Genomic DNA, 12296 nt, shown 5'->3' with positions numbered 1-12296 from the left:
CAAAGTGCCTTGCATGGTTGCCTCCACTGTCCCTGTGTGAAATGTATGTGTGAATGGGTGAATGTAACACACATTGTAAAGCACTTTGCGTAAAGGGCTCTGTAGAAATGCAGACAGTTTTGGCCCTTATATCAAGAGCTTACTCGATCACGGGCCCAAGAGTTCAAAACTTTTAACCCCTCTCCGAGTGGATCAGATATAGATTTTTGGTGTTAAAAGATGTTATTTGATCAAATAGACTTATTTATCAAAGTTTCTCATTGACATAAAGTTTGCTGAGCTAATTCTGTGATCACAGATCAGATCTCAAATGATCTCAATCCAGTTTTCTTTTGTTTTGAACTACTGACCCAGTCGGATTGAGATTACAAATGTTCACCTCTTGGACCTAGAGGTTAAAACATGTCTCCTCTGGAATTTTATATTTTTGTTTACATCTGTAAACTGAGGGCCTTTAACTGTGATTGATTGATACTATAGCCGAGTCATGGAATGTAAACCTTTAGAAGTTAGTAGCCATCCTCAAGACGGAAGGGTTCTTTTATCAGGTGCCATTAGCTGTTCACCTTACCTTGAACCCTGCTGTAATATCCCTCACTTCCTGCAAGTAAGCAGTGTCCTAGCGCCCTCAGTGTGTGTGTGTGTGTGTGTGTGTGTGTGTGTGTGTGTGTGTGTGTGTGTGTGTGTGTGTGTGTGTGTGTGTGTGTGTGTGTTGTGGCCGGGGGCTTTTGAAGCCAGGCTGCTGGCTACATCTCCTTGGAGACTCCCTCTTGTTCAGTCCCTCATGGTGCTGACCCCGAGCAGATATGTTGACTGAAGGAAAGCCTGATAACAAAAAAAGGAAAAAGAAACGAGCTGTATTTTTCTCGCATTGTGCAAGGGACAGGCCTGCTAGTGTTTGACTAGTCTCATGTAGCCAGAGATCTCCACCAACTGCTATGTCTGGGAATAAAATAAATTCATTGAATGGGCTTGGACACTGGAGAAAACCATTGGTCACAATTAAACCTACGCCCACTGCTTTGAAAACCAATCCTGATATCATCCCATATGAAGGACTTCCCAAAAGTCTTTGCATTGGTTTTGTGATGCTGTTATTTATTTATTTATTTAATTTCCCACCCAGTTTTAGCCCATTCACTGAATGTATACGTAAACAGACATGATGGAGATCTCTTATCGTTTGGCTACGGGGGCCTTGTGCTTGATCAGACTCTCCTCCGATGGCCAAATTATTATTGTTTATTTGACACTGTTATATTGCCTGTGTTATTCCCCCCGAACAGTGTTCAGACTTAATAAGCCAATCTTTAGGTATTTGAATCAGATGCCCCCAGAGCTACTGTACCGATAATACTCAATGCAGTGGAGGAATTCATGCATGACTGACTCACCTGACCTGTCACACATTGTGAAGGGACAACACATGCAGCCCATGTGCGTTTGTTTTGTGAACTGAAGACATATGGAAGGACACCATACCGGTGTCAATACGTCATGCTGTATTCACAGCTATATCACACATAAACATAGTGCAGTACCTGTTTCCATTACTGGCTTTATTTTCAGATTTCACACATTTTTGCCAAAGTCATTCATACTTTACCAAACATTTTTAGCTAAATATTTTCTTCAGGGACTATTTCCAGCGAGACTTTTCAGATCAGTGCATTAAAACACAGCAACAACTTACAAAAAACACATACGATTTCCTATCTCAAGCAAGTTTCAAGTGTCTGCAAGTTGATTTACATACCATACTGAAATTAACTGAATCCAATGGCTTCCTTGAAAATCAAACAAACCACCATATGATTTGGAAAATTGTCTGTAAAGTCTGTAAATACAAGTATACTGAGAGTCATAGTTAGGCTGAACATGCCAGATCACCAGTATGGTCCTTTAAGTGAATCATAAAATGAAATATTACAGTCCAATAGGTTGAGATGTGCATCTGTCAGAAAAGACCACCCAAAATACTATAGTTCATTTTGAGGTAGAACAAAGTTACTTGAATGGTAGAAAAAAAGTAAAACAATTTGCAACTCGCTCACCTCTCTCTCTCTCTCACGCTCTCTCGCTCTCTCTCTCTCTCTCACACTCACACTCACACTCACACTCACACTCACTCACTCACTCACTCACTCACTCACTCACTCACTCACTCACTCACTCACTCACTCACTCACTCACTCACTCACTCACTCACTCACTCTCTCTCTCTCTTTCTCTCTCTCTCTCTCTCTCTCTCTCTCTCTCTCTCTCTCTCTCTCTCTCTCTCTCTCTCTCTCTCTCCCAGTCTAACAGTAGTTTAAAGCCACACACTATTAGCATGCTGTGGGCACTGTGTGGCAAGTTGCCATGCACCTTCCCCGTTGGCCCGGGTCATTTCCAGTGGCTTGGTTACTGGGGAAACTGGCATCGGCGTCGCTGCTTCGCAGCGATCCAGAGAACTAAACAAACCTCCCACCAAACACAAGGCTGTGATCTCATTCTCCAAAAGAAGTTCCTCTTCCAAACGAGAAAGAAGCGGAAGTCATTTAACAAAGCTGTTACTGGCAGTACGCAAATCTTTCTTTCCAGCTCCCTCGATTAGTTTTTTTTCTCATCGATCACTCTTTTCCCATTCTCTCTCTCTCTCTCTCTCTCTCTCTCTCTCTCTCTCTCTCTCTCTCTCTCTCTCTCTCTCTCTCTCTCTCTCTCTATTATACACACACACATATGTATATCTTCTTAGTCATAGTCCAAAAGCATGAAAGTTCATGCAACTGAATTTGATAACTTTAAACGTTAATCTTTATTTACCCATCACTATTCTACCACGATGAGAAAATATAATCTGTAGTGTAGTGTCTTTCCCATCTACACCGCAAAAATACACAGTGTTCATTTAAGTGCGAGTGTAAAAAAGGCCCCAAATGGATCTGTGAGGGTAAGGACTGTACTGTGTGGGGCTACATTAAGAATGACTTTGAATTAACCCATTAAGACCTGAGGCGATTCTTTAAAAAAAATCTAAATCCTAACAGTTTTTTGAAAAAAAGATAAAAAATATTTTTTCACGATTTTTCAAAAATAGCAGATCTACAAGCTCGTAGCGCGGCACTCGGTGCCGCGCTATGAGCTTGTAGATCTGCTATTTTTGAATAGCCAAAGAAATCTAAAGTGACTCGGATGCGTTCCCGGTCTTAATGGGTTAAGAATGACTTGGCAACCAGTAAAAAGGTCACTCTGACGATACCCAGTCATTATCTTGGAGTACATTTTGTGTTTCAGACCCAACAGCGTCACAGTAAAAGTCCATGATGTGTCCTCAATGACCCATTTAAAAGTCTGTGGAGCAGCACACTGGCAGAACCACTGCACTCTATTCACTAATTTGATTTGGCGTAATTAAATGTCGCTTAAAAGTAACCCCCAAAGGATCATTGAGTTCAGGACTTTGCCAGTACATTTTGCCAGTACATGCACGATTGATCTGGTGTTTTTATGTTATGGCATAAACACTGGAAATGTGCCATGTTTTGTTGAACCAAAATGTAGGGCAGTAAGTGTAGTATGGGTTATGCCGGTTCTGTCTCCAACTCTCTGTCTCCATCTGTGTCTGTCTGTCTGTCTGTCTGTCTGTCTGTCTGTCTGTCTGTCTGTCTGTCTGTCTGTCTGTCTGTCTGTCTGTCTGTCTGTCTGTCTGTCTGTCTGTCTGTCTGTCTGTCTGTCTGTCTGTCTGTCTATCGATCACCTACACAACTCTCAGGCCAAAGAGTCATCTGAGTATCGTATAAAAAAAATACTTTATTAAATCAAATTAGATTCATTTTCCTCAAACCTTTCTGGGTTTTGCGTCCTTTCTAGATGCTCACCAAAGGTCCAGAATGTTGGGTTGCCAACGTCAGTGAATTTAGATGAACCCCCAAACACAAGGCATTGTGATGGAAGTGAATAAAGAGTGCCGTTGTGCTTAGATGGATACAGTATCATTGTCTGTTGTTTTGAGGGGCTCTGCCACGTCCTGGTAGTGTCATGTGCAGTGCGTGGTCCAGAGAGCTGCCCAGAGTCCCTTCAAAGGGCATCATTTGACACTGATCTCATGGAGCCTTTGTAGAGGACAGCTACACTGAAAATACAACCTGACTCTTTTGCTCACAGCCATATTATAGTAGTTCTATTTATCAGAAACATGAAGTACTTGCATGCACACAGATCGCCGGTACAAAAGTAAAACAGCCATTGAATTGTGAAATATTCAGACCCTTGCAGATTCTTGAATAATCACCATCTACACATGCTGTCTATATTAATCCTAATCCTTACAAACACTTGATAATGACAATATAAAACAACAGGAAAAAGCTCAAGGGTTAGAGTTAGCTAACTAGCTAACTGATATTTGATCGTTTAAAGTAAACTGAGCTAAGAACTGCTTAAACAAAGGACAGTGCCCTTAGACCATTGTAACTTTGTTTATTATCAACTTGACAAGAGCTTGTTTCATGTTTCAGTCTGGTGTGTTGTATCCTGCTTGTCTGTGATTACAATCACCATAAAGCTCAAGCAGGTTTTCAAGCAAATTTTGCTAAACAACGTTTCACTGCCAGTGTGACCCTTTATCCACACAGCAACCATTCAACTGGTTTATGAACCGGCATCGTCAGCTGGTCTTGGTTGCACAGCTGAAACCCTATTACGTAAAGACAATTCCACATGGGGGAAATTGAAGTAATATCCTTGGGGGACCCAAATGGGGAAAAAGACTGGGATGCCCTTTGTAAAACGTCTGGTTACGTTATAAAAAAAAGATGATACTTATATTTTGAGTATGGTTTCTTTTTATCATAATAAATACATGAATAAATAAATAAATAACCAAGGTTTCTCAGAATGTATACACATTGTTGGAGTGAAGGCGGCAAAGCATACAAGTTGTGTGTATTATGAAACACGCCAGTCTGCTTGTTCTTACTGACCCCAAGCCACCCAGCAATGTGTGAGAGTGCTGGTCCTGCTGGGTCTGTGGTGACACTGCTGGAAGAAGTACTCACTTAAAAACAAAGTAAAAGTAGCAATACCACAATATAAAGAATAATCTGTTACAAGTAAAACGCCTATATTCAAAAATGTTACTGGAGTAAAAGTACAAAAAAGTACAATATTTGCCTTTGAGATGTAGTGTAGTAGAAGTATCAAATATTGAAAAATGTACATACTACAGTAAAATAAAGGTGCCCAAATATTGTACAGAACTAAAAATACTTATTTTCCACGACTGAGCAACTGTGGAGGCCTGCAAGTAGTCGTGGAGACTTCACTGCTACATGCTACATCTTTTCCACTCCAAATATTTAGTTTGACAGTGTACTGCAAATTCTACAGCCCAGAACCCGCAACTCTTTCTCCCATTTGGTTGTATTCTTGGGGCCACGTGACAAAAAAAATCAGGTTTCATTGTATTGAGAAATGCCATCATTGCAGTATATCGTCGCTGTCACATGGAAAAACTAATAGTCATATACTGTAGACCAGTGGCTCTCAAAGTGGTGTCCGAGGACCCCCAGGGGTTCCAGAGGGTCCTTTGATAAATGATTGATTGATAGTTAGGAACCAAATGAGCGTCTGCTATTTTCACTATTTATGTTATAATTATTTTAATTCGTGATTTTGTTTTCTTCCTATATTAAAATTGTCTAATGGGTGCCCCGAGTTCACTATGACTCAGATATAACCATATATAGAGTTCACTATGACTCAGATATAACCATATATAGAGTTCACTATGACTCAGACGTAACCATATATAGAGTTCACTATGACTGAGACAAAACCATATATAGAGTTCACTATGACTCAGACATAACCATATATAGAGATCACTATGACGGAGACGAAACCATATTTAGAGTTCACTATGACTGAGACAAAACCATATATAGAGTTCACTATGACTCTGATATTACCATATAAAGAGTTCACTATGACTCTGACATAACCATGTATAGAGTTCCCACTGCAGCTACACCCAAATATGGTGTGTGTCATGCTGACTGTGACAGCATAACATCAGACCTAAACAAACCGTGTTGTCATGACTTCAGACTCAAAGAACCCCAAACAAGCCGTGTGTAGTCATGAGTCTGATCGGCTCTGCAACGTAGGTGTGAGGGCCGCGTGGCGGACCCAACTCTAGAGGTTCTGGCCACCCGAACATCTAGAGCTGGGTTTTTACGTTACTGCAAGATATTTTCTCGTGACCCATTAGAATGGCTCCGTGAGCCAAAAATGGGAAACCCATTGTTTGGGAAAATGTAATGACACAGCGTGTGTGTGTGTGTGCAAGTGTGATAACCTCACTGTTCCTTTCTCCACCCTCCCCCTGAAACAGGACACCACACCATTTACATCGGCGTGCACGTGCCCAAGAGCTACCGCCGCCGGCGACGTCATCGCCGGAAATCGGGGGGCCACAAGGACAGAAAGGAGAGGTTGATGGAGAACGCCTCCGACAAGTCGGATGCAGAAAACAACGACGAGGCCAGCAGCATCCTCAAACCTCTCAGTGAGTACCGACGCAGCCCACGTCAGGGCCGATTAGTCTGATAACCCCCCCCCCCATTCTCTCTCCCAGGAAACGAAAAACGCCTCGCGCGACTCACTGTCACCCAGGGGACTCTGCTGACTCCACTTAGTGGCAGGAAATAGCCGCGCTTCCCTCGACTCGAGTGACGAGTTTGTTTGGACAGACAGGAGTGAGGATTTGGTGTGGAAGTAATGGGCGTTCAGATAGGAGTGAACTGACCGATGATACGGGTGTCAGAGTGAAAGGGCACACGGTAAAATCCTGAGTGTTATTTTAATGGTGCTGTAAGTGATTTTAGAATAAGTGTTAAGTAGCTCTATATTCTGATAGTAATCATTGCTGCTGAGTGTTTGTTCAGTGACAGGGTTCTCCCCGTCTCTACAGATCTAGAGGTAAACAGAAAATACATTTTCAGGGCGGGATAACAAATACTACTTCAATTAGGAGAGAGAACTCATGCAAGATAAACGGATAAACAAGTGAAATGGGAAGTGATGAAACAAATAGATGAGCATACAAAACTGGAACTGGAACACATACAATGATCTGTGTGTGGGTCTCTCTCCTGAATGGGGGGAATTTGTACAAATTCCTATGTGTATTACACAATGGTAAATAAAGGAATCTGAATCTGAATCTGAATCTGAACCTGAAATCTGTTTACTAAAGAGCTGGAGAGATAGGGAGACAGACCCCTGTTCCTTAACAAACATTCTATAGCAATCATTACTATCGCAATATAGAACTTTAACCTTTTAACAATAAAACTTTTGTTTTAACCAAAAAAAAGTCACTTACACCACCTTTAACTCTGAGAGTATACAAAATGTAACCAAATGGACCCTTATGGACGTTTGTATACTCTCTGAGATACAAACGTATAGATGAACACAGAGGATTCCACTGTGCACGTGTGTGCGAGCGGGTGCCTTTGTGCTGGCCTGTGGGTTCCGCGTGTGTGGCGTAACCCACAGGCATGCTTGTACCCACGTGCGTGCATGTACTACATACTGTATACTGTAGTTGGCTGCTGTTGCATCATAGTTTTGGGTCATTCACAACAAACTGCTGCTACGAGAGTTCATTTAACAAAGAGTGTGAGAGTGAGACTCTCTCAGAGTTAGACGTGGATAAATCAACATGAAAAAAATATTTTAAATATATTTCTGGGTCCGGACTGACATATCATGTCCCAAACTGTGTGCCGTGGGAAGAGGAATGACAGTGTAATCCAACTGTTATTATTACTTCTTTAAACTGCCACAGAGGCAGCTATAATAGCACTGCGACCTGGGTTCTATATAGGTTCTACTTAACACCACTTCTCTCCAAGACAGACTTCACTAAAACAATAATTACAGGACAGTTTTAAAGTTGTTCTCACCAGCAACAGCACTCTGCTTACACACACACACACACACGCACGCACGCACGCACGCACGCACGCACGCACGCACGCACGTACGCACGCACGCACGCACGCACGCACGCACGCACGCACGCACGCACGCACGCACGCACGCACGCACGCACGCACGCACGCACGCACACACACACACACACACACACCACACTTGTGCGTACGGACATACGGCCAGCAAGTGACAGCCTCAGCATGGGGCAAGCATTCTTCTATGATTTAGTTCAGATTGACTGATGCCATTTGCCCAACGGAAGTTTCAGGAATAAATTGAGGTTGAGGAGTGTGTGCGTGCGTGTTTGTGTGTGTGTGTTAGGGGTGCAAATCGAACTAATTTATTTAATCGATTATAAACAACAATCGATAATCAATAGGTTAATAAAATAATAGATTCATTATCGTTCCCTATTTTGGGCATGTTATTACAAGAAAAATGCGTATGTGTGCATGTGCACGTGTGCACGTGTGCGTGTGTGTGTCTTCAAGCCCCTGGAGTCATGTAGGTCCTGGTGGTAGGGGGTTGGGGGAGGGGCATGCCCAGTGATCCTGTGTGTTTCCTGGATAATGCGTTGACCTTGGATCAGGCAATAGACTATAAGTCAAGGGAAGGGCATGCAGAAGTGGGTCGAAACGCTGCACAGTGAAATGCTGCGGGTGTTAACTCTGAGAGTGTGCCAAATGGAACCAAATGGACCCGTAAGGGTCCATTTGGTTCCATTTGCACACTCTCAGAGTTACATACCTATGATGGTCCATGGTTTGAAGACCCCTCAAGGAACCCTGAGTGTCCTGGGACCCCAGGGACTTAAATGTTCACCCAGCCAGGGTGTACCATGTTGTTGTGCACGCATGAGCAGGTGCACGGGTAAAATGAGGGAGTGAAGGGGCTAAATGAGTGTTTTACTTGGTTTCACTTGATCCCGTAATGTTTGCTGTTGATGATTATAACTCGAGACACTAAAGATAAAGCATAGCCGTTTATTGGCTGCAAAAATAATTAACCACTTGGATCCCAGCATCCCTACTCTCTGTGGTGCATGTCATAATAGGCAAAACGTTCAGCTAAAATAAGCAAAGATTTGGCCAAAAACAGCTGATTTGCATGCTCACAGCATGTTGCGTTTGTGTTGCCGTATTGTTTCATGAGTTGCGTTGCTGCTGTTTTTGGTGAATAGATTTGGTGCAGAGGGAAAACAGGGGTCCAAATCAGGGTTTGATGACGGCATCTGTGGTATTTCTCCATTCATGGAAAACGGTGCTTCTGTTGGCACTAGTTTTATTTACTGTCCACACCGAGACACTGCGGACCATAGGGGCAACGTAGTGTAAATGCGTGTTGATGTTATGTAAAAGATTGTCATGGAAAAGCGACGGTGTTAATGGAGTGCACCAAAGAACTGGAATTACAACACAAACAGGAAAGCATGCCATGCACTGTACTTTCATTATGGCATGACATTAAATTATGCATTGACCGGGGTCTCCTAGGGGTCTGTTATTGGTCCCTTCCTTTTTCCCCCTCTGCACCAAATCTCTTCGTCAAACGGGTCGCCGAGCGCTATCTGGACCCTAGCGGGTCCATTTGGTTCCATGTGTACACTCTCAGAGTTAAATTAACATTGATTTTACAATATAAATTGGGGTACCAGAGATATAAATATCATTACATGGGTGTCCGTAGCCAGCCTAAATGCATGTCAAACTGGGGGTCCTTGAAATTAAAATGGTTGAGAATCACTGCTAGAGAGCCGTGAAAACCTTCTCTTATTGGGGTCCCTGGCTTATCTTTTCAAATGGGGGTCCGCGGGGTAATAAGTGTCAATTTGGGGGTCCTTGACATGAAAAAGTTTGAGAACCACTGCGCTAGGGCTCATGTGGTTAGACAAAAATACTTGTTTGTTTGCAATTGACTTTATTACTGTATGTGGGACAGGGTTCCTTTAGTGATGTTCTGATTATGTCATCGGTTAGTGTAACCTCCTGGATTGGAAACCTAACATCTGTCACTCACCCAAAGGGGAATCCCCCCCCCCTTGGCCGAGGGAGACATTAGGCTTTAGGCTGAATATTAGCGATTCAGGCAGGGTCGAGCCCCCAATGTGACCTTCGAGCACTGGTCTCTTGCACTGGAAACCAATCATCTACCGATCAGGGACAGATTAGGCTTCTGGGCATCAGGCAGGGCTATTCTGTTACATAACGTCGCTGAAACCTTGTATGTTCAAAACCGTTACTTTTCAAGAAATGGAAAAAATGTGTGTTCCAATGGAAACCTGTGTTCCAATGGATCAAATTTTTTTTTACACACACACACACACACATGCACACACGCCCACACACACACACGCACACACGCACACACGCACACACGCACACACACACACACACACACACACACACACACAGTTTAAATGATATAATGTCTTATTGTCGGCAGAGCAAACCTTTTGTGTTTTTCTTCTTTTCTTTTTTTTCTTTTCTTGCACAGAATAGCAATGACATCAACAACTTTAAAAAAGCTCCATAAAATGCAAACTAAAGGTTTAGGTTTAACTCCAGCGGAGGCAACAAGCCCCCTGTGAATAGGCCAGAGGCAAGCCAGAGGTCTGTCTGAGAGCAGCTGCAGTGTGAGGAGCCTGGCACGGCACGCAAGCATGTACTGTACCTTCTTTCTGTTGTTCTCTGCCCTCCTTGTCCCTCTCTCTCTCTGTCTGAGAAATGTGCATGCCCCCTGGGGACGGCCTTGTCTGCTGTCTGGCTGGCCTAAAAAATCCTCTTGTTTGGTCAGATGGACACGGCAGGGACTGCATGTCCTAACCCAGTCATTTTATTTGACTGTTGTTGAGATGTTGTTCCAGGGACTTCCAGAAGGGAAGATTTGCGTTTGCTTGCAGCTCGCCTATTTTTTGAATAGCCTAAGTATAAAATAGGGTTAGAAGTGGTTAAACTGATTGTGATGCTATATCAACACATTTTGCTGGGGACCCCCTGGAACCCCTTCAAGGACCTCTGGAGGTCTCTGGACCCGACCTTGAGAGGTCCCCCCCATCCTTTTTTTCTATGTAGATTCAAAGTAGATTATGAATATTACTTTGATAGCTATTCTTATTACGGCTGGGGTTGAGTTCACAAAGCCCTGGGGGGTGTAGGAGATCCTCTGAAATGGCAAGCGTGCCAGTCCGTTTTATACTGTATACAGTATATCACAGGCTTTCAGCTCGAGACCAAAACGTGCATTTGGTGTCTCCCCAGGACCCAAATTGACAGAAAAAAAACATCACTTTATATTAATAATAATATTAATAATAACATCTCAGATTATAACACTTTTACTCAGTACTCAAAGTCGCTTTACATGGGGGAAGGAGAAAACAAAAAATAATCGACTTTTCTTGTTACTTTAATGTTACAGCCCTATTTAGAAAATATTTGATGTGTTGTGTACAGAATCGTCAGGAAAAAAACACATCACAAAAGGTATCACATTATTACATGATGCATTTTTTCCCCCTGACATGGCAGCTATACGCCTCCGTAGTTGAGAGATTTGACGTCTGCTAATGCAATGCTACAAAGAAAAGAGGATATAGGTAAACATCAAACCTAGGACCTGTCTAAACAACATGCTGTCTAACCATTCAAGAAAAAACGAATCTTAATAACAAAAACATTATAACAATAACCAACATCTAACTGCATAGTAAACTGGACTAAAACATGGTCAGATAGCCTCTTATATGGACCTGCGATGGTGTCTAAAATATTAGTGATCATCTTCCAGCAGTGAAAGCAGGTTATATTGATTAATGATCCTCTCATCGTTATCACTCCCACAAGGCCACTTCACCTCAAACGATGATATAATAATCAATCATTATAACCTCCTTTTACTACTTTGATCAAGAATCATGTAACCCATGTTATGGTTATCTAGACAGCATGGAGGAGCCAGCCCTTGTATCCAAGGTCTTGAAGGGCGGATTCAAAGCCTTGCGCTCGGTACCAGCGCCGCTTCCTATTGCTTCACCAACCTATGTCCCCGCCTCCCCTCCCCTCCCCCCCGGCCTGTGCACGGAACACGCTGACTTCACCAAATTTAGAGCGACGCCCCTCTGCACTCTGATTGGTTAGGAGATAACAAGGTTCACTCCCACTTCTAAACCACCGTTCCTGCAAGGTTCCCCCAGGCTTTTTTTCTTTTGAAACAAAAAAAAAGGCATGGGTTTCCGAGGCTAATGGTTATCTGACTGTTTTAGTGAGTCAATCAAGAAAGACTTTAGGTAGGCTATAAGGGACACTGAACTT

At 42.8% G+C, this 12296-nt stretch overlaps 1 protein-coding gene across 2 annotated transcripts in view; it reads left to right on the top strand.

The window, feature by feature from the left end:
• The window catches only part of slc4a4a (solute carrier family 4 member 4a), a gene marked incomplete at its 5' end in the record, with an annotated part of 68499 nt that overhangs the window by 7926 nt on the left and 48277 nt on the right, over window positions 1-12296 (top strand). For both annotated transcript variants that reach the window (XM_080432750.1, XM_080432749.1), the window contains one exon: window positions 6377-6550. In XM_080432750.1, coding sequence (XP_080288876.1) covers window positions 6377-6550 — 174 coding nt within the window. The remainder of the gene's footprint in view (window positions 1-6376; window positions 6551-12296) is intronic.

The sequence above is a fragment of the Gymnoscopelus braueri genome, assembly GCF_963280865.1.
Source record: "Gymnoscopelus braueri genome assembly, chromosome: 7".
NCBI lineage: Eukaryota > Metazoa > Chordata > Actinopteri > Myctophiformes > Myctophidae > Gymnoscopelus > Gymnoscopelus braueri.
The sequence above is the reverse complement of the archived record's forward strand: the minus strand, read 5'-3'. Positions and strand labels throughout refer to the sequence as shown.